The sequence below is a fragment of the Cyprinus carpio genome, chromosome B12 (assembly GCF_018340385.1).
Source record: "Cyprinus carpio isolate SPL01 chromosome B12, ASM1834038v1, whole genome shotgun sequence".
NCBI classification, from domain to species: domain Eukaryota; kingdom Metazoa; phylum Chordata; class Actinopteri; order Cypriniformes; family Cyprinidae; genus Cyprinus; species Cyprinus carpio.
In genome coordinates this window covers 8791011-8814962 of record NC_056608.1, presented here as the reverse complement: position 1 = coordinate 8814962, position 23952 = coordinate 8791011, and the positions used below count along the sequence as shown (strand labels likewise).

Below are 23952 nucleotides of genomic sequence, written 5' to 3'. Positions count from 1 at the left end.
AGTTCCCTGGAAAAACAAAAACAAATGTGATGAGACCATTGTGTCATTTGTATGCTGTTAATTATACTGTTCTATGTGGCTGTACATGAGCATTTTATTTTTAATTTTCATAGTCTTCTCCAGTAGAGGATATGCAGTGCTGCTGCTTGCAGGGTTCAGAAGCTAACAAGGAGTCACCGGAGCACCAGGACAAGGATACTCAAACCTTGTGGAAGGCACATAATGTAAGTAGTATACAGTACATGCAGAGATAGAAAACATGAACAGGGCAGCTTTATCACTATAATGTTGGGTATATTAGGTACATAGTTAGGGATAGCTACATTTACCCCTCAAATCACTTTTACCATAATGTGTAATTTGTAAACTAATACATTGTGTTATTTGTGTCATGTATCAGCTTCATATTTATGGATGTTCTGACATAGTAAATTTGCTCTTTAACTCACCTGATACACCATTGAACCTGTGATGCAGAGCACTTCGGTACAAGTCCTGTAAAAAAACAAGTCATGAAAGAGCTCAAAGACTTGTATAAGCAAACTAAAGTGGAATGGTTATGCATGTTTGCTATTGTTAACACTATCTATTAGGATTAGGGTAGGGTTTTATGTAGGTAGTATGTTATTTAAAAAGGTCTGACTCCCATGTTACACTGCAACACATAGGGACAGTTGCATTGTGTTTTGCGAATGGAAGACTGTTTAGTGTATATACATGTACAATTTGTTGAGTATATTGATGTCAGAGTTCCATATTGTAATGTAATTTATCTTGCTTAGCAGATTAACTTTATGGCATAGGTCATCCAAAAATGAAAATTCTGTCATCATTTGCTCCTAATGGCAACAAATTGCAATTTTTTTGTTCTTCCGTGGAACGTGAAAGAAGGTATTTTGGGTGACCTATCCTTGTATTTTGTGTTACATTAGCTGCTGACTTACTAATGGCAACAAATTGCAATTTTTTTGTGTTACATTAGCTGCTGATAAGTGACCAGTTGTGGGTTGTTGCTTTCACCAGCATGGTTCTCCTGCCCAGAGTTTGTCAACTATACTTAAAAAAATCATGCATGGAACCGTTTATAATTGCAATGTACCAAATTGTGTTTTAAGAGAAATGCCACAGGTACCACCACTGGATGATGGAAAAGTGCTTATTGTCTCAACAGTTCTGTCAACAGAATTGTGTGAAGGACGTGACACATTTATTACAGGCTCTGGAAGAAATCCTTCTTGTTAAATGGATCTCATTTGTTGGTTTGTTGTTCTGTACTGACAGTTATGGACAACAGGGAAAAAGAGTGGAGTTATTCTTCAGAAAAGAATCAGATCAAAGACAAAGGAAAATGTTGATGTCTGACAAAACTATATAGCTCAAAATGGCACAGTGTAAGTGTAATTGAGTTTCCTATGTGTTTTTAAAGGGATGGTACTTTTCACAAAGAGGGCAAAAAATTGGGCCTAAAACTTTTTTTCTTAATAAATTAGCTTAAATTTCATAAAATGTCGATTGTCAACCTCAGGTTGTCATTCTAAATACAGTGTGTTGTTTTATTTTTCATTCATTATAGGAGGTTTGACATTTTTAAAACAAAATAAACAAGTTTATTTAAAAATATTTTTGAAATTAGGTCAAATGAAAATTGCCAATCAGTGTGTACATTGTCTACTGACAGTAGTATTGCCACAAAAACATAATTTCAATAGCTGGTAACAATGCCAGTAAAATTTCACTTTTCTTGATACCATAGCATAACTATGAGTAATTACTATTAAGTATCACTGTTTCAGTCGATGCGTTTTTTGAGTCAGTTTTGCATTTAAATACAGTTGTCAGTCCTGAAATCTGCAGTGTACTTGGCAGATGATTCTTTTTTTTTTCCTTCAAATTTTGAATGGGTTACAGAAAGCATGCAAAAGAGTGCCCATTTTATAATTACTGAACCCATCAGTCACTTCCGTTCAACACCACCCCACCCAAAACAAAAATTATTAAAATTAAATTAATAAAATTAAATACAAAAAAAAAATATATATATATATATATATATATTTTTTATATATATATTTTTTTTTTTTTTTTTACTATTTACATTGTGACGGTCACATGAGCTACACTCACTTCACTCACATTGGTGGCTGCTGCACCATGTTGCCTTCTCATTGAAAATGAATGACTTCACTGCGAATCACTGTGAGTGTGAACACACCATTAGAAGTTTCTATATATGGTAAGTCAGTTGGATTCAGGGTGTTTTCTTGGGTGATATCAGGCATACTTGTGTGGAGGATGGAAATTTTGACAGTTGCCTTTGGTTGCCCATTTTGTAATAGTTTCCTTATTCCAACCCAGGCCTCAATGAACAGCATGATGCATATTGCACACAAAAATGACAAAATGCTATTCGGTGCACTTTTTAAGATTTTGGAATTTCTGGATTTCTCAGAGTTTGCCAGGTATGTAATGGGACAGTAAAAAAGGAGAATAGTTGATGTGTGTATCTAATTACAGCTTTTCCCCCCTGTTCTGGCACTAAGACTGAGAGATGTGTGTGTGTGTGTGGTGCTGGGATCAGCCTTTCTCTTTCTCTTCCTCCGTACAGGGCATTTTGCTTGCCCCTATCCTCTCCTCTTGGCAACACTCACAGCGGGGGAGTGTGCAGCCATGTGCACCACGTCACCACAGACAAAGTGAGTCCTTAACCAAGTGAACCAGCCTGTGCACTAGCCCCAGTGCTTGCTGCATGTCCACCTGCCTCTCCCTTGTACCCCTTGAGTCATGCACACAAATCCACCATCCAGTCACATTCCAGTGCAGAATCAGTCCATCATTTGCTCTCCTTTTAGTTTCATTGTCCTTATGCACCCTGTTTGTCTGATTGGTTTAAAGTCTGCAGACCTTGTTAGTTTTTTTTCTTTTCTGTACAGTTCTTATGATGACTTCTTGATTTTATTTATGTAAAGCCAGACAGTCATCATACTCCCATTTAATTAATTTGTCCTGTACTTTTTGTCCCTCAACTGACTTTCCTAGAAGATCGGAGCTGATTGATTGTTTTCAATAGAGCACAATAGAGATTTTGTCATCTTTTTTTCATTTAAAATATGCAGTTGTGAGTCAGATCCTTAGGGTGTAAGGAAAGAAATGTTCACCCAAAAATTTAAAACTTATCATTTAGTCTTCTTTATCTCGTTCCAAATTTTTCTTTCAGTCATATAATAGCTTTTTTGAGAAACTGCCCAAAACATAAACATTTATTCATTGAAAATGTTGCCTGCTGCTGCTCTCAAATCTTGTTCATGAAATCGTTCATGAGACACAAGATATTTGATCATGAGACATGAAAAACAAAGATGTGGCTTGATGGAACTCACTTTGAGATTTCAAGTTTGAATGAATGCAAATCAAATTGTGATTCGAGAGCTAAAGCAGATTTTCACAAAATTTTCAGAAAGTAACCCTTCAGTCTTTGTTTCTCATAAAACATGTTGCATGGCTTCAGAAGAGTAGTGTCATATTGACTATTTTGTGATACTTTTTTACAACATTTGGCAAGTGGCAAGTGCATTTGGCAAGTGCGACAACTCTTGACTTTAAGACACAAATATTCAGTCTCTGTATTTGGTAGTGTGCTTAGATTGAGCTTTCCAGACAGAATCTAAATTCTGCCTGTTTTTAGTTGAGCATGGACCGGAATGCTTTTATTTATTTATTTTTGCTTTCATTCATGTCATCTGAAGCACAAAGCCTTGATCACTGTCATGGCTGAATTGGCTGTTCATTTTTTGCAATTTCTTTTTATATATATATATATTGTTATAGTAAAAAGTTTGCATTCATGTTGTTTGTCTTGTGTGCTGAGGTCGCTTCCTGTTCTGCCCCTGCCATCTGTGTTTAAATCTTTCATTGACTGATTTTTTCCTTATTGTTTCTCTCCCTCTGCCTCTCTCAAACTCTGGCAAAAGGAGTGGAGCATCTAGTACATTACTTCAGAGACACTGCGTGGTATAGTACTGCCTGCCTTTTCTCTAAAACACTCTCTCAACTTCTTCATCTTTTCTTTCTGTTTGCATGGTCTCTTACTCTGTACAGTGAGGACAGCCCACCTGCATCATATAGGTTCACACTACTTTCATTCTCTCTTTAAACCTATTTCTGACTTTCATTCTCTTGTACTCTCTATACTCTCATTGTGCTTTGATGCTTTTAATATGAGACAAAGTCTCAGATTTCAATTTATGTCCATTGTATTGCGGCAATAAATGCCGTTTTTGCGCCGTTTAATGTGGAGTGACAGTTCGCTGTTGCGCATCAGTTGCAGCGCAAGGCGCACGTGAGCTAATCTCCTCCACATTAATATCAGTTTCAGCACAAAATAACAATGGTTAAACATCCGAAGGTAAGTTAAAAAAATAGTACAACTTTACAATCTGTATCCTGTCTCATGTAATCGCTTAATCAATGTTTCAGCCCCGTAAATACGTCAGTATAAAGACTTGTAAACAGTGTCACGTAACATCACATTTACCTCAGAAACAAACATATTCCATGACCATAACTCATTAGTCAGATAGAAAAATAAACTGTAGAGGGGTATATTCATTATAAGTTTTACTGTTCTTATGTTTAATTTATGTTTGAATAAATCCATTAATTTTTTTATGGCAGCCTCCATTTAAATGTAAAAATTTATATGTATATATATATATATATATATATATATATATATATATATATATATATATATATATATATATATATATATATATATATATATATATATGTATGTAAACGAATTTAAGTAGCAATATGTAATTGTAACTTTATTATTTTAAAAAATATCATTGTGTAATTTTAACAGTTGTATGCTATATCTTACAAATCAGTTAATTTTTACCTTCAATATTATAGTAATGTAGTACAAAATGAGTCTCATGTATATTTTACAGCATTAGTTGATTTTTTGTTGAGAAAATTTGGCAAGTACTATACCTGATATTTATCCAAAATAAACAATATCGAATCGAAAGCTTATGAATGAGAATCTAATCATGAAACCCAGCCCTAGGGTTAAGTATGTAACATTTTGGGTCCCACTTTATATTAAGTGGCCTTTACTGCTGTTCTTACAACAAAAAAAATAAGTACAATGTACTTATTGTGTTCATATTGTATTGCAAAACACTTCTGGTGCTATTGGGGTGGGAAACGGGTAAGGTTAGGGACAGTTTTGGTAGGTTTAAGGGTGGGTTAAGGTGTAAGGGATGGGACAACAGTGTAATTATACATGTAGTTACATAAATTAATAACAGATGTAATTACATGCAAGTATTTTTAAAATATTAGTACAATGTAAAAACATGTATGTACAAAATAGTTGCATTGTACCAAATGATTCATTTAAATGTAAGTACATACTAGTTAAGGCCACTTAATATAAAGTGGAACTGACGTTTTTGTACATTTGGATAGATACTGAAATGTACAATATGGACTTATTGAGAGCATCTACAAAAACAAACAAACAGACAAACAAAAAAACATATTTGCTGTTATAGAAATCTAAAATATTACAAATATTACAAATCTTACATTTGTATTTTATAGATGTAATCTATTTTAGATCACTTAATCCTAGCCCCAAACCTAAACATGACCACTTTTAAAGACACTATAAAAAAAAAAGAAATATAATTTGGCAGAAAAAAAAAGCATAATGAAATTTTAGATTTAATATACCAAAAAATATTTTTTGAGCTTGTATTCCCACTCTTCGCTCTTGAAAAGTTTACATCCCCTTTCAGAATCTGCAAAATGTTAATTATTTTACCAAAATAATAGGGATCATACAAAATGCATGTTATTGTTTTTTTAGTACTGACCTGAATAGGATATTTCACATAAAAGATGTTTACATATAGTCCACAAGAGAAAATGATAGTTGAATTTATAAAAATTACCCAGTTCAAAATTTACTCTTGATTCTTAATACTGTGTTTTGTACTGAATGATCCACAGCTGTGTTTGTTGTTGTTGTTGTTGTTGTTTGTTTAGTGATAGTTTTTCATGAGTTCCTTGTTTGTCCTGAACAGTTAAACTCTCTGCTGTTCTTCAGAAAAAATCCTTCAGGTCCCACAAATTCTTTGGTTTTAAGCATTTATGTGTATTTGAACCCTTTCCAACAATGACTGTATGATTTTGAGATCCATCTTTTCACACTGAGGGCAACTGAGGGATTCATATGCAACTATTAAAGAAGGTTTAAACGCTCACTGATGCTCCAGAAGGGAAAACAATGCATTAACAGCTGGGGAGTGAAAACTTTTGAACAGAATGTAGATGTGTACATTTTTTCTTATTTTGCCCAATTATCATATATATATATATATATATATATATATATATATATATATATATATATATATATATATATATATATATATATATATATATATATATTATTAGGTACTGCCCTTCAGATGCTACAGAAGGTAGTTACATGTTCCCTAGAAGACAACATGTTAAATTTACCCTGACCTTAATTCAAAAAGTTTTCAAGTTTTTATATTTTATTTACGTTACGTTAAACAATTACAGAAATGTTACTGATTTTAAGGTTTTAATGTGTAGTCTTGTAAAATATGATGTAATCCTTTGAAACAAATTTCACAAAAAGTCAGACTGAATAGAACGAAATTTTATCATTTCAAATTAAATGATTCAGCCGTGTTAAAAAAAAAAACAATTATTGAAAACATAATATCAATGATCATAAATAGAATAGCATCAACCGATTAATTCCATATTTCAGTTTTTATAAATAAGGATACATAAATGTGCATGTCGTTCATACATTGGTAATTCACTTAATAGACACTATGGGCCAGTTTTAAAAACAGCTTGTGCCAGTGCAAACTGTCTTTTGGCATTAAAATAGTACTGTCAGGTTTTACTAAAGACACACAGTGAAGTATTAGTGCTAAAAAGGCATGAACAGAGTTATATTTGCGCCTTATCTTATTGAATATGCATTTGTAGGAGTTTCCCTTTTAGAAGAAAAATTTATGGGAGGAGAGTATATAAGAGAGTATGTGATAGAAGGGAGAGGATTTCCACACATATTAATTTATTTGGAATGCCAGAAGAACACATTATCTGAACATATCGTTTGCCAAGCCATGTTATTTTTAATTTGCTTCAGGAAATAAAAGACAATTTGGAACCCTCAACTAGGAGTCACATAATACCAGGTCTACTAAAACTTCATGCAACCCTTAATTTTTTTTGGCCCCTGGTTCTTTTCAATGTACTGTGGTTTCTTTATTTATTTATTCGTTATTTGCGACAAAGCTTATTTGCGTTGCGCTTTGTAGATTGCGTTAGTTGATATGTAAATGACATGTTGCGTCTGTCTTCTTTAATTCGCACGTTGTTAGTAAATCAACCTCAGTAATTTCCACGCCCATCGGTGCTGTTTTGGAATTGCACTCTCACTCTAATTTGCCCTATTTAGTAAAACTGGCCCTATGTCTGTGTAAACGTTTGATTGTCTGTGCATAATGTAAGTGTTGTATACCAGACCCCCAAGACTAAAACTAATACCAGATTCCCTAAAGCCTTTTTTTCATCTATTGTGTCATGCACAGTAAAGCATTTTAGTTTACTTTACTGAACATGAACTTATGCAGACATGTGACATGCAGATGACAGTTTCTTTATACCAGGGGTGGGCAACTCTGCCACTGTACATTGTTCTGCAGAGTTTAGCTTCATCCTTAATCAAACACACCTGAAACATCTAACCAAAATCTTCAGGATTTTTTTAATTGTACAGACAGGTGTGTTTGATAAAGGATGGAGCTAAACTCTGCAGGACAGTGGCCCTTAAAGACCAGAGTTGCCCATCCTTGATGTACACTTTCAAACTTTCATAGTTTTCAAACTTTCAAAGTTGAACAAATCAAGGTATCTTCTGACCTCCTTACATGTCCATTTTTGTTGTTTTCTAACTTCATCTCCTGTTGTTTTTATTGACATTTACGTATTCTTCTTCGAGTAGCTTTAAAAGAAACGTCCCAGCTTTTTGATATCGTGAAATTCACAGCGTGCACACTGTGCGAGATGTAGTTCCTAATGAATAACTGAAGCAAATATTGGGCTTAACTTCTGAGGCCTAGATCCAGACCAATGTTTGTATGCCAAAGAACCAAACTGTATGAGAAAATGATGAATTAATTCCAACATTCATTTCAAACATTGCACCTCAGACTGTCAGACAAACACATCAACTGATGAGACAAAGGCCCAATCCGAGGATGTATTTATGTGGTCCCGAGAGTTCTCAAGCTCAAGACCATAAGAAAAAGACTTCATCTCTGTTTTTTACAACCTAAGCCCTTTTTTCTTGGACTTTTGTGTAAATATGAATGCAAGATATACTGGTACTGAAAAATGCTGTATGTAAAATGTAAAATGATACCCACATTGTGAAAATGTTGGAAGATCAGTCAATGTGACATTCAGTGATCCAGCTGAGTGAAGAGAAATGGTAGACAAAACTAAAGATGCTGACTTTAATATCTTTGCCCTCAACTCGCTAAAAAAAGCAACACTGTAGCAAAATCAGCACTGAAGCGAAATATATAATTACTTGGCATTCAGAGAAAACAAAATGTTAACCTACAAACCAGTCTTTAAACAATTCCACAAAACATGCCACTTTAAGAGGCAACTCATCAAACCATGCAAACCAGCTGCCCTGTGCTCATCCTGAATTACATCATGGACTTCAGTTTGCAAAATTAAATTTTCAAAAAAATAAAAATAAAATAAAAATACTAACGTTGTTACATTTTTCACTCACTATATCTTCATTGTATGTGCTCATGTGCCCTGTTGCCACTGGTACACAAATTAAACAAAATACTGTCTTTGAATTTCTAAGTTGAAGTGTTAATTATGTTAAAATGCTTACAAAACAAGCAAAAAACTTTTGTATCGACATGATTTTTTTGTAGGAAAGTAATTTTCTATTTCATCTTACCAGTCATCTAAGATTGCCTAGTACAATGATAATTTAGTATTGATACTGAGGTGGCAGAGCTTGGTATTGTACTATTTTATTTTATTTTATTTTATGTTATTTTATTTAACATCATTTTATTTTTTTATATTTTCTCTTCTTTTCTCTTTTCTTTTCTCTTCTTTTTTTTCTTTTCTTTTCTTTTCTTTTCTTTTCTTTTCTTTTCTTTCTTTTCTTTTCTTTTCTTTTCTCTTTTCTTTTTCTTTCTTTCTTTCTTTCTTTCTTTCTTTTTTTCTTTTTCTTCTTTCTTTCTTTCTTTCTTTCTTTCAAATCCATCTACAAAAAAGCAACAGCAAGAATGAAAGACTTTCCTAATAAAATCAAATGAAAAAAAAAGAAAGTCTAAATGAATCCTTATTAAAAATATTTTACTTTTACATATCGCCATATGCTGAAGTGCTTAGAGTAACAGAAAATCACACTTTCAAGGGGCCTTTTTTGCCTAATGAAAACTTCTGTCTGCATTTAGTACTTAGTTCTTCATTTCTCAGGTAGTAGTCATCTATGGTTATTGTAATAATCCTGCATACCTGATTATACAACATCTTTCCTCCCATCCATCATCCTTTTTGTTTTGTGTAAGTTGGGAACATAGAGTACATGGTCCTTGAGGTGTAATTACGTGATGTTCTTTTATGTTCTCTAGTTCTTCACACCTCATTGCCATGTAAACTCTGTTAGACTAAATCATCATACAAAACTGAAGTTTCCCTTGAATAGCTGCCTTTAGAAAAAGACATTATTGTAATTCAGATAATTATTTGAAATGCTGGATGAAGCTGGAGGTGGTAGGTTATCATTATTACAATGCATATTTGGAGTCAACGTAGCTACATGGAAATCAACTGAAACAGCAAGCACCCCTGGCATCAGCTATAGTTTTGAGTGATGCATTTCATGGTGGAATAAAAAAAAGGTTCTCCAACTGGGAGTACGTCATTTGTAGAGAACTGAGGGCTCTTGATATTGTGAGAATCTTCTGACAGTTCTGCTTATTTCACTCACGAATTTGTGTACACTTGTGTAGTATTTTTTCTCTGCATGCGCTCTGTTCTTTCTTTTCTTCTTTTTAATATTTGTCTGTCTACCTTTTCCCTCCCTCCATAGCTTCTTTCTGCTCCAGAACTCTGTCACCTTTTCTTGGCTGTCATATTTTAATTCTTGGTGAGCTGTCATAAATTATGTATGAATAGCTGAGCACCCCACACACCTCAGCTAAGACTTTCTCTGAAGTTTTGACGGGGTTGTTGGTGTTCTCAGGTTAGCCCAACTGAGACTTCACCTCTCTAGACAAAACCCTCACTCCATTCTAAATGGACTGTGGAAAAAAACTTCAAAGGACTATATTTTTTTAGAAGAAGTCTGGGGCCTGGAAATGGCACAAAACACAGAGATAGTCTCAGTCAATAAAACAAGCATACAACACTGCATTGTATGGAGGATGGTATCCATTAGAGGGTGCTGTGGACCAGGACATGAAATTGCATTTGTGAAATAGCGGAGATAATGGAGATGGGCTATGGGCATTTTTTTTAGACAAATAATGTAGATTTTGTCATTATTAACTCACTCTCATGTTGTTCGTATATGATAGCTTTGTGTGAACTAATCATTCTTTTGAATCATATATATTTTCTATGGATTAGTTCAGTCTGTCTTTTAGTCCTATGGATTCAGTCCACAAAACTATTTAACTATTACACATGCTAGCATGAAACTAGTGTGATCCATCGTTTTGTGAACAAAAGTATATGCAATCTTTTAACTCACACCATGCTTTCAGTCTTTTAAAATATGCAATCCTGGTCATTTTTGCATGGTATTCATGTGAAGATAACATAAAGGGACATTGGTGACTATTTCTAAAGCTCTGTTTACATGGACTAATACCACCCACCGGAAATCATCCAATCAAACAGCAGAGCAGACATCAAAGACTCGGCAAATATCATGTATTTTTTGTGATCTTGAATTATCAAAAGCAGGCAGAAATGTGTCTATGTACCATCCTTAGAAAGCCCCGCTGTGTCCTACTTTGGATGTTTTGCTTTGTGACAATACTAGCTTTTCTATTCTAGATGCTTTTTGGTGAGGGTCGTAAGATGTTAACTTAAATTGCGTACTTGTTTGTCAGTCTGAGAGTGCGCTTGAGTGCATTTGCTGCTTTGACAGTGACCTCATGACCTCACGTGTAAGTCTGCATCATTGCTAATGAGTGTGGAGAGGCTGAGCTCCACTTTGCCAAGAACTGTAAGGATCAAAGCCCTCTCAGACAGCTTGTCATGTGTGGATGCTTCACTCCAGTCTGAGTTAACATCCAGAGCAGGTTCGTCTGAAGTTGTGTGGCTGCTTGTGGGGATAGTGTCTCTTAGAGCACAACCGATATATCGGTTTTAATAATTAATCAACAATTATAGTTTTTTTTTTTTTATAATCCTTTTTAACCCTCTTTATATCCCGTGCATTGCCACTGGATTTCACCTCTGTGGGTGAAATAAAATTAATTATGAACTCTGCATTGAGTTTTGATGCATGTCTATGCTTTGTACACAAAAAGTGGATTTAAAACATCAGCAGAAAAAAGCCAAGGTATGTATACAGTAAGCCTTGCCATTACATATGGAACAGTAAATCAATAATTTAAGTTAATTAAAAGTATAGTTCACTCAGAAATGAATATTCTGTCATCATTTACTGTTATGTAGTTTTCTTTCTTTCTGTGGAACACACACAAAAAAAAAGATTTTGAAGAATGTTGATCTGAGTTTAATTTTTTTTTTTTCAAATGTATTTAGCAGTAATTTAAGCAACAATATGAAATATATAACATCTCTATGAATGTTATATATGAATGACTGAAAAGACTCATTTCAGTCAGAACTACATCTGAGTGTTGTAATGTCTGTCCTTACTGTGGTTGAAAATCACTCATATTTTGGGAAAGTTTTTGGCTATGTCTCCCACCTCTAAGTAGTTTAATTAAGAAGCTGATAGAAAGTCACTTCATAATGCTTTAATTCCCCAGCGAGCAAGCCAGTTGTGACTGTGGCAAGGAACCAAAAACTTTGTTGTTGTTGTTGTTGTTGTAGGAAGGCTATTTAAAAAAAATCTTTAAAAAGACAAGACTTCAGTTGATTTTATTTCTATCCCTTTTCCCCTTTCCCCTTCTTTTAATCCTTTTCGCAAATATTTATTTCATATAACAGTCAAATTGAAAATGAGTCAGTAGTGAAAAAGTGTAGCTTTTTATAATTTTTTTTGATTGAATGAATAATTATCAAACATTCTCATAGTTAAGGCATTACTTTTTTATATTTCAATAATGTTCAATACCATTTTTTTCATTAAGTGGAAAACTTTTGTGTTCATATTATTGATTGTTGATTAATTTAGCAATTTTAGTTATTGATATCAGGAAAAATAGGTTGACCTCTAATGTCTTGTATACCCAATGTTTTTTTTTGTTTTGTTTTATTTATTTTTTTACTTAAAGGGGTCATATGGCGAGGCTAAAAAATAACATTATTTTGTGTATTTGGTGTAATGAAATGTGTTTATGCGGTTTAAGGTTAAAAAAACACATTATTTTCCACATAATGTACATTAATGTTGCTCCTCTATGCCCCGCCTTTCTGAAATGCATCGATTTTTACAAAACTCATCGTTCTGAAAAGCGAGGTGTACGCTGATTGGCCAGCTATCCAGTGTGCTGTGATTGGCCGAATTCCTCAAGCATGTGACAGAAATGTAACGCCTCTTACCATACTGTGATGCTGTGTCCCGGTCAGAACACCGGCGCGACAAGACAAAAACAATAAAACCCATTATAAACAAAGCATTTATTGCATCCAGTGGGGACATAATTACTGATTATAATAACTTATACTGTCTTTTTACACGTTGTGTTACATATCACGCTGCATAAACATAAAACCATGTCTGCATTTGTGATCTGAGAAATGAAGAACAACAATCATCAGTGGCAAATTATTTAAATATGAAAACGTACTTACAGACTGTTAGTCAGAAATGCCAGACTGTCCTTGCAGAGATGGAACTGCCCCCACTTTATAGAAACAGACACCGGCATTGTAGGCTACTCTCACAGGAAACAGTCCTTGTCCCCCACAAAAACAAATTAACACATCTTAAAAAACAAAACAAACAGCACTTCAACAGTGTTGTAAATACAACCTAACCACTGATTTCTAGCTGTGTCCTCTTTTTGAAGGCCAAACAAAGTAGTTTCACTTTCACAACGAAACACACAGCGTCTCCACGACATGGCGGCAGTGGCAGCAACAATACTACAGTGATAATCAAAGTTATGCCTTCTATCTTTGCGTGGACGTTTGGGCGTTGTTATGCAAATCTTCCCATACAGTGATGCAGACATGTGGGGGTGATCTTATCTATTCATGAACAGCTTGTTATACTCCAAAGAGAAAGGAAAACTTGAAATTGCATCATATGACCCCTTTAAAAAAAAGAATAAAAAAAAAAAGATCAGCTCTAGTAATTGAAGAATCACCCTAATATTAACAATATTAACAAATGTTCAATAATAGTTTCTTATTTTTTTCTCTCCAATAGCTTCAGATACTACAGACTCCCAGATTCTTACCCAACAAGCTCCACAACCATGAAGGACTTTCAAGTCCAGTCTCTTCAGAGACCCCTTCTGACGGTTTGGATGCCAAGCCTGGTCACCACCCACTAATGCCCCAGTCCTGCTCTTCAGACCTACAAAGTCCCATCACTGTTGAGTCTACCCCAAACTGTGCTATACCAACGGTTACTATATCTGCTGATAGCTCTGCTGCCTTCTCTTCCAGAACTTTTCAGAGCTCTGATCCTGCTGATCTTGGCCTCATGAGCAACCAGGTTAAAATCAATGAGCCAGCAATCCCACCAGCTTCTGCCAGCTTTTGCAGCAAGCTAGAAAGAGGTATACAAAAACTTCCTTTGAGAAGAAGCAATTTTTCAACCATACAGCCACCCACTTCTATTAAGAGAGCTTCCACACTCATCAAGCCCCAGGAAGTACAACGGGTCAGTGTGTTCAACGGAGCCCTGGGTAGGTTTGGAGCCACAGGTCTATCCAGAACAAGACATCTACCTTTATCAGCTGCCGGACTGCTTTGCATCAACCCAGCCCAACAAACTACCATGCACAGCACCACTGCACCAATATTTAACCAACAAAATCAAGGGTGCAGACAGTCTTTAATGCTCAGAAACAGAGAGAGCAGTTTGCCCAGAACCAGTGCCCCCCTCCAGCCCAAACATTCCCGCCTTCCTAAGCCAAAGACAGTTTCTTCTCTACCAAACCCTACGGCTCAGCAAGGTCAAACAACAACCTCCCCCGCTCTGCCTTCTCGTATGCTTCCATAAATCTAGATTAACTTAGCAGGGCTTTAGGCATCCCACCAGAGTGTAGAAAACCTGCTTGTTAAGGCCCTGCTTGTAAGGCACCAGTCAAGTATCCTGGCAGTTATGCTTACTATGTACAAAACATGACATAATGCACTAAGTTGTAAGACACTACTGTCAACCTTGTACCTATGCACCTTGCAGAAGATATTGCTCCTTTGATAGATTAGCAAGGCACCACTTCTCTAGAATAACGATCAAAACAAAGTAGAGTGTTGTTATTGTTCCCACATGAGTTTTTTTTTTTTTGCTCTCATTGATTCTGTTGAGAGAGACTTGCTTTTTCCTTTCTTAACTACCACCACGGTATGTGCACCGCGTGGGCCATGATGAATGAGTGCCCACTGAGATTTTCAGAGGAGCCGTCTGTTCCAATTGCTTCTCTGCCCATCTCTCTTTGTACCTTTGTTCTTTGCCACTACCATGAAGATTGTGTCCTGCTGGAATTGGCCTCCCACCACCGTACCTAATGAGAGCAAGTTCTGGAAGCCAAGTAAATCTTAACAGCAGAATGAGTTGTAAGGCCGTGAACATAATGGAAAATGGAAAAAAAGAAACATTAGCCTATACAGTGTGGGAGTTTGAAATGCAAGGTTACTTTTACAATGCAAGGTTACAATTACAGTGATTTCACCAAGTAGGACATGTTTTTGATTGATATAACAGTTCTTTCTGGTCCTCCAATCTGATTGGCTGATAAGAGTATGATATTAGAGTCCAACTTAACTCCAACAACTGTTTCACCATTTGTATCACTTCGCTTGCAGAAGTTGCCGTATTTATCACAGCGAGTGTCATGGCGGACGCCCAAATCATGTTGTGGCTAGAAGGGATACAGCTTCAATTTGAAATTAACAATAAATTGTATTTCTACCTATTAGATTGTGTTTTATTAATATCTACACCTACCCCAACCCTAAACCTACCTATTACAATAATGCAAAAATAGTAATTATTGTTGTACAGTGTGACATAAATTACACTATATTGATGTGTGCATGCCCATTAGCCACAACAGTCTCCCTTCTAGCCTTAACCCCCAAATCCACTATAATTTAAAAAAAAATACTGTTTTATATCACGGAATATAGTTTTAAGAGTTTTTTTTAGGCGAGAATGTACTTGTTTGGACTTCAAATATGTGGTTTGTTGATAAAGATAACGTCTATTTGAAGATTTGTTTCAGTGTTTTAGGAGTTGTGAACTCCAGGGCTGTTCAGCGCTCAAAAACCCGCCGAGAGTGCCACCTTGGCCAGATCTTTATTGTAAATATGAGATTGAGCTGAAGAATGAATGCTGTATCAGATGCAGGTAATCACACTCGCTGAGTCAATCTCTCTTTCATAATACTCTCCTACACATAACACACTGCTTTTAATACAGTAATACAATAAGCTTTTAATGAAGCAATGTGTTCCTCAGTGTTCCTTTGTTGCCATTTCTAAATTGACATTTTCAGATTAGTAACAGAGGCTTGGGCTCAGCTGTTAAACTGTCAACTTTAGATTTGAATCCATGGCGGAAGGAAGTAGTTCTGCACAAAATAGGGCTTTTAAAGACACTCTGTTGTTGTTCCTAAATTATTTACACATTCGTGCTGCCAAACTGTTCTATAAACGCAATATCACACTCTGTGATTACCTACGCCACTTGGCCTGAATCCTCACACCTACGACCAAATCACAGCTATGCCGATATATATATAAAGTCATGTCCTACTTGGTAGAGTCAAGGTGAACATATACTTGATTGTGACTCACAGGAATCAAGGAATGCTTTGTGCATGCTTACATTTAGGAAAAACAAAACACACAGTGATTCAAGAGCAGTGCCTGATTGCAAATCATAGAACAAGGAACTTGTTAATTTATTATGAGGTGCAGCTCTTACTAGTTGGACTCTGTTAACCTCACTCTTCTAAACTTTGCTCCCCTCCGGGTCACTGCACCAGTGCAACCAGTTCTGCTTGACCCGCTCTGAGTGGAGCTTGAACTGGCAAAAGCTAACACAGGAGGTGGGCGCGCTAACATGGACACTGAAGATTGCAGCCTCTATCAGTCTCTAGTATGCCTATTGAGGCCAGGTTTAAGTGTGCAGCTCTTACTAGCTGGCCTCTTTTTACATCCAGTCCATGCCTGATTATATAATTCAGTGCTACACTTCTCAGTTTCTTCTTATCTTATTTAGTTTTTGTTCTAAAAATGAGGAATAATAATTATATACAGATTTCATTGTAAAAGATATTTTTTATCCTCATTCCCCTTTTCTCACAGTCTGTACTTCCACACAGTTTAGAAATGGGAAACATCTTCCCACTTCATCTACTCTTGTAGTTAAATCTTATGAAAAATAAAATGTCCAAAACTTTGCGACAGCAGCCCCAAACTTTAATTCCACATCTATTCACAACAAGATTCAGGTTGTCTAATTGCCTTAGCAAACATTGCAGGATATGGTTAGCGAAGACACTGACTTATCTGGTGCGAATCTGTCAGGCTCTTCAGCCAGCACGACAGCTTTCTACACAAGTCAAACTGTTTATCCCTGCATCTCAGTTCATCCATCCTTTGCCACTTCAACATGCTTGCAGATGCCATTTAATGAGGCTGTCGAGATGGCATCCACATTGCATTAGACACTGTTGATGTTAAAAGGGTTTTAATGATACAGATCCTTAATATGGTGGAGAGGAACCTGACGCAATAGCTAGATTAACGGCAAACCCTCACCCTAATCCCCAAATCCTCTTCAACGTACACTCACCTCACAAAATACTCCCATCGCTACTTCTATTCTCTGCTTGTGGCCTCAGCTATATTGCTGGAGAGAGTATACTGTAGATTTGAGTGAGTAGACAATATCTCTTCTGATGAACTTGCTAAAGTGCTTTGGAGTGAAGATGTTCTGAGACTCTGTCCATGGAGGAGAGTAGAGCCCTTACTGAAGGCTCAAGCAAACAATTTAGTATCTTATAGTTTCTCATTCTACTGACAAAAAACAGCCAGCAATATATATAGCAGTGTTTTCCTACTTAAACATGAAACAAGTATCTGCAAAGCTTCTTTGATCATGAATATCATTAAAGTATAATGGATAAATGTTATTGAACCTAAAACAACTGACTGGTGTACTTGGCCGTGTTGTGTTCTCCTTCTTGCACAATTAACATTTACAGAAGTGTCTTTGAGAAGTGTGTAGTGCAAGTGTAGTACATTGTTCCAATGTTTTCCAGCCATCTTCATTTTGAATACTACACTGTAAACCTGTCTGTTGCTTTTTAAATTATATTGTAAAAGTTTTGCTTTGAATGTATACTTGTGCTATCTGTCTATGTTGTCACCTAATGCCATGACATTCATATATTTTTAAATTTGGCTTAAGTCCCCAAATACTTTTTGGCATTTACCACATAGCTCAGCTATTGTGTTTGCACTCCGGTAGTCTGCTGGAACCATAGAAATCTAATTTAAGACATTTCAGTTACATTGGGATGTGGAGAGGAAAGGATGGATCAATATGCAGACAACCAGAGTTTGACTCACTCTTATACCCATACTTTTTTCTTGTCTCCACTCCTAATACTCAATTTACTTCTAACAATAAATAAAACTTATAAACAGGCTGAATGCAACATAGCTTAATGCTAGGTGTATTCAGAGAATAATTTGATCCAGCTAAGGCAAAGCGGGACTGAAAAAAATCTGACCTTTACCTGCAGGCTTTTGTGGGTGGGAACAGGTCAAAATATTACATAAATTTTGCAGGAGTGGGCCAGAATCTCACAGGAACAAGCTGGAGCTGGTCTGAAAAATCCAAGAAATGTTATGTGGTACACTACTGTCTTTACATCATGATTACAGTTTAGAAACTAGAAAATAATGTCTATCACTTTTATTTTAAGTCTGTATAAAATACACAAACGTTAAAATACTTCTGTGGCCTCACCATTTTTGTGGATTACTTGAAATTTTTGATTTTGTAGCTATATAATACTTGTATTTTGTCTTTTGTGGTGGTACCTATAATAAACACTAGTTTGCTGGGGAGATGAGGATATACTTAAATGAGGGTTCAGCTTCTGATTTCTTTTGCCTCTACTGACCCATGTAAACGTTTAAGGAACAATATCACTCATTACTGAATGTCCCCCTGTAGTATTATATTTAGTGTCAGATGCAGCAACATGTTAATGCATAATGGAGACACATTTATTAGCTCTTTTTGTAATGTTTTTATTGTTCTTTTTGTGTACCATCTGTTTACTTAATTTGTGCTACATTATAACTGTATGAAAATTGCACTGCCTTTTAATGTAAACTTCTTTTCAAATTTAATTTATTTGTGCACTTCCAAGTGTGTGTGTGTGTGTGTGTGTGTTACTGATAAAAGAATACCAGTTAAACAGATATGCACTTTAAATGTAGAGATGAGAGATGTTTTCATGTGCTTTGCGTCTCTCCATGAGGCTGAGTGTACAAGAGCTCTAAATAAAGACAGCACCAAAAGCTACTGCAAACTTTTTTTTGTCCAAGTATGTGTTTGTGTACGTTTGTGAGAGTACTGTGTGTACGTTTTTTTTTTAATGAAACACATGTAACGATAACCTCCCACACACATTTAAAAAATAGGGTGAATTTTCATTTTGTCGACTTTAAGATCTTAAAATTCTGGAGTATTTATAATACCTGTAATATTGTGAGATTCATTTTTGTAATATAATTTTATGTTTATGTAAATTGGGTAATTTGGTTAAACTTCTTGGTGATGTTACTGACATTATTGATAAGGACGGGGAATGGACTGGCTGACACACATAGAGTGAGGGTGTGCATAAGATGGGTAAGCTGTAAAACATGGTGCTCCTAAAAGCGTGAACTCTGTCAAATAAGTCAGTAAAGCTTCATATCTCCATGTTTGCCTGCATTATTATCTTAAACCATTTACCAGAGATTGGAGATTCCTCCTATGTTCCACAGCCCCTCTTACAATATTAAAGTCAAGAAAAGGAGGTAGACCTTTTCCTTTTTGACTTTAAGTTGAAATCTAAATTAAAGTTTAAATTGATTTGAATGAATCTCAAGCATTAGTCAAGCTCATATCACAGGCCTGTGTCCCATTTTGTTTTCTGAAGTACATGCAGATGACATGTCTTATGTTATTGGTAAAGTCCCTCCTAAGCACTACAAAATGAAAGCTACACATTTAAAATTTCATTTGGAGTTGGAGGAAGAACTGTTGCATCTGTATGGAGTCTAGTTCCACCTACTCGATCTGATGCATACCAAAGTCATTACTGGCATGAACATTTGCATATTTAATCTTTGAAACTGCTCCTACACCCATTTGCTGACTCAAGGCATCTAATACAGGATTGTGGAGTTAGGACAGAGAAAAGGGAATATGACAGGGGCTCACATAAAGTTCTTACTGAATAAACCAAACTTCTGCTTAAATTCAGCTAAAATGGACCAAAATGAGACACTTTAAGCAGTCTTGGCTTCCACAGCATTTTAATTAATTGTATACACTTGTAGCAGTTGTTATTAAAGCATCCTAATTTCCTTGCCATTCATCTTAACTCCAACAGTACCTCAAGGACTTAAATAAATGAAAGCATTATGTGTTATGTTGTTGGAACGCTGTTAATCAAGACATTATAATAAATCTTATTTGTGGAAGTGTATGTGTGATTCAAACACTTTCAGTACTTTTTAAAATTTATGTATTTAATTACTGTCTGGAACAGAATTGAACAATAAATACACTGAGAAAAACAAGTTGGTGGAAAAAAGGGTAAAAGAAATGATGAAGTGATGATTAAGATGATAAACATCACTAGTGTATCAAAGTCACAGAATTGTTTCGGAATCAGACTACACTAGTTGCTTTAGTTAGTTTTATGGTTTGTTATAGAAAACTGGCTGCATGCATAATTGCAAAGCACATTCAAGCAACTATTTTCTTTTACAGAAATTGGCTTCAAACTGCCTCCTCCAGGTTGCTATCAATGAGAAAGGAATGATGAACAAAACTCTAAGCAAAGTTAATGCATAGTTCAAATTACTGGTAAATAAATAAATAAAATAAAATAAAAACCTGGAAAATCAATACAGACAATCCCTTTATATTAATACAGTACACTCAAATTCATTTCAATTCATCTCAATTCTGTATCATTTGCTTTATGACTTTAGTGCAGACTAATTCTCAAAAAGTAGGCCTTGCCTAAAAAGGTTCTACAAGCTGTGGTGGTTCTATTTGGTTGTACTGTACTGTATGTCACTGACACTCTTTTGAAAATTCAGACACATGCTGAAACCAGACTAACCACCTGTTATGGTCTACAGTGAGCATCTACATCAAAAGCCAAGCCTGTCCCATGCAATTCGACATGGCATGCCTCTCATGGCATTTGTAAGATTATAAAAGGGAAATTCAAACGGTATGAAATTGATATCTGAATGTGAGTTTTCCAGCAGCTGTCAGGACTTATCAGCCAAATTGCATGTTAGGAGTTGCTTCTTGAAAGTAGGACGTTTTCAGATAATGGAGAGTTTAGAGAGGGTAGCAATAGTGAAAGCAATTAACAGAACCATTTTCATTACTGTGAAAGCCAATGTTTTACTATATGTACCGCTATACTTTCACTATACTTTTAAAATGTAGTCGCTTTCTCAATAAAATAAAACTAATGAATGCATTTATTCAGAATGCAATTTTATAGGGATTTTATTATTTTAACCTCTAAACTGATATTTTCACAATTTATTTTCTGATAAAATGTGCATTCTTTTTAATGTGCACTTCAGTAAAAAATATTTTCAGTAAATTAAAAGATTTGTCATAATTACGTAAATAAATGAATAAACCAATGAATGATTGAATGAATGAATGAATGAATGAATGAATGACTCAATCAATCAATCAATCAATCAATCAATCAATCAATCAATCAATTACTGGGTGTCATGAAATGAAATGTTAATTTCTGACAATGGCCAGTAGATGGCTTTAGTGCTCCATGCTTTGCCTGATCTGCCATGTTGAAACAAATTTGCTCTGTTGTAGTTACACACACACAGACACAATTAATGGGTGAGTGTGGTTTCTTTTTTGTATATATGTATATTCTGTTTATGTATATATGTTAAAATATTACATCTTTTTATTGTTTGTGGTCTGCATTGATTTTTACTTTAATAAATAAACTCTTACAGTTTCACACATTCATTTTGTGTGTTTGTACATTTGTGTATAGATATTTCCTATATCAGTGCTTTTTTTTCTCTCACCATAAAATTACACTTTCTCCACTAGAGTGAAAACACTGTGATTGGTTCATATAAGATATTTTATATGTGCAGGTTTTTTATTATTATTATTATTATTATTATTATTATTATTATTATTATTTATTCATTCCCCCCATGTAGTGATGGGTTTATCCATCATAGTTTGTGTTTACATTTACATTTCCTCTTTTGCTGTATTTACACAAGAATCACAATCACAGGAAACAATGTATCTTGCACTGAAGTGTTACTTTTTTCACACAGACAAAATATGAATGGATACACAATTAAAACACTTTAATTAACTCTTAATTACTTTCTAGTGCAGTTTCATACAATCCTACTGCAAGCATTCACTTTTTTTTTTTTTTTTTTTTTTTTTTTTTTTTTTTAGATTTCATTAGATTGCTATTTTACTGTGTGCATCAATCATTTTCCTTGGTGATTCATATTTCATTTATTACCAAAACCGATAAGGCATCTCCGGTTAACGCTTCATGCTTTAGTCGGGTAGACAGAAAGTCACAATTTTGCACAATGCTGGCAATGCTGGTAACAGCAAATGAGTGACGGCTCAGCAACATACCTGCCCAGAAAAGTGATCACACTCTCCCATTCCTGATTGAAGGAGAGAATCACAAACCCACTGAGAAGACTGTTGAAAGCACCCTGGTTATTAGGGATTCTATTTTAGGGAATGTGCAAATAAAGACACCAGCCAAAGTCGAATATATACCAATAGCCAGTTATATGAACACAGACATTATCTACATGCATGTTTACAAGTTGTTTGAACTGAAATGTGTGTTGGCAGAGTGTGTATACAACCACCCTAAAATGAGGGCCTTCGATCAAACTATTGTGGGAGGGGCCTATATATATATATATATATATATATATATATATATATATATAATATATATATATGCTCAAAATCTTTACCCCTTCCCACAATAGTTTGATCGACAGATGCCTGTGACATCACAAAACAGGCCCACAACACAATAATCTAAACATATGTAACATTTCAGCACAGACTGGACTGAAGTCTTACCTTAGATCTGCCCTGAGTGAGCTGTCTTCAGTCTGCCATTGTTTCACCGCCGGAGCAGATGTACATAGACGAGAATGACTCCTAAGCGATTGAGGTGTTCTGTTGTTGGATGTAATAATGAACATAACAGTGGTCATTTACTCCCGACATCTGAGCCACTGAAGATGCAGTGGATTACGTTTGTTTTTGAAGAGAATGCGACCCCAATCTACATAAATGCGTCTATGTTCGCGCGAATCATTCATGATCGAGCTTCACCTACAGAAGAAGAGAGTGTAAGGTTTTTTAAATGAATCTTTGCAAATTACCTTTCCTAATTATGTGCAAATTTGCAAGTTTCATGATGAATGTGGCTAAAGTAAACAGTCCCTCAGAGAGCAGCTCAGAAGAGAGGGGCGGGGTCAGCATAGCTCATTAACATTTAAAGGAAAATGCTACAAAACTACAAAAAAAGTGTTTTTTTACACTACCATTGAGACATTTTAACCAAACTATGTTGTAGACTTTTCATTAAGACCCCAAAGAATCATATCAACTTTTGGAAAATGGGCATCCTATGACGCATTTAAGAAGTAGTATGAACAACTAGCAGTTAACCAAGGGGTGATCAGTGTTACTTTTCAAGACCAAATTCCACCAGTCTACATTTTTATGTAACTAAATTAAAAGGATCCAAAACCAAATTTTGGGCAAGTACAAAACGAGCCAGTGTTCAAAACTATCTCATTACCTTAGCATGATTCACAACGGTAAGCTTGTAATAATGTTTTCTAATTAACTGTAGGTTTTTGTGGGAAATACAAGCATGCCTCCATTCATCTTTGCGTCATTAAATCATGTCTGTAAACATAAAGAAATGGTCCAGGCTAGGCTATATCGCATGTGAGGATGCTGCAGGTGGCGGATCATTTAAAGCCTTTTCTTACAGCAGCTGGAATAAATAATTTATCATTATGATGTCGGATTGTAATCCAGAAAGGTCAATGCGACAATCATCAGTAGCAACTGGTAATTCACCCGTAGTCACCAGTAGTCTACAGGTAATGCTAATACACGCTAAATACATGTAGTCACACAATGCTAATGTT

General features: G+C 35.3%; 1 protein-coding gene across 2 annotated transcripts in view; it reads left to right on the top strand.

Moving 5' to 3' along the window:
- Nucleotides 1-19037, top strand: part of LOC109084537 (serine-rich coiled-coil domain-containing protein 2-like) — a 65264-nt gene extending 46227 nt beyond the window's left edge. The window contains exons 9-12 of one of the 2 annotated variants that reach the window (XM_042735190.1): nucleotides 114-224; nucleotides 2606-2693; nucleotides 3969-4008; nucleotides 13679-13945. In XM_042735190.1, coding sequence (XP_042591124.1) covers nucleotides 114-224; nucleotides 2606-2693; nucleotides 3969-4008; nucleotides 13679-13805 — 366 coding nt within the window. In that variant the 3' untranslated portion in view covers nucleotides 13806-13945. Of the gene's footprint in view, nucleotides 1-113; nucleotides 225-2605; nucleotides 2694-3968; nucleotides 4009-13678 lie in introns of both variants that reach the window. The other variant, XM_042735189.1, reaches the window with a different exon arrangement.
- The last annotated feature ends 4915 nt before the right edge of the window (nucleotides 19038-23952 follow it).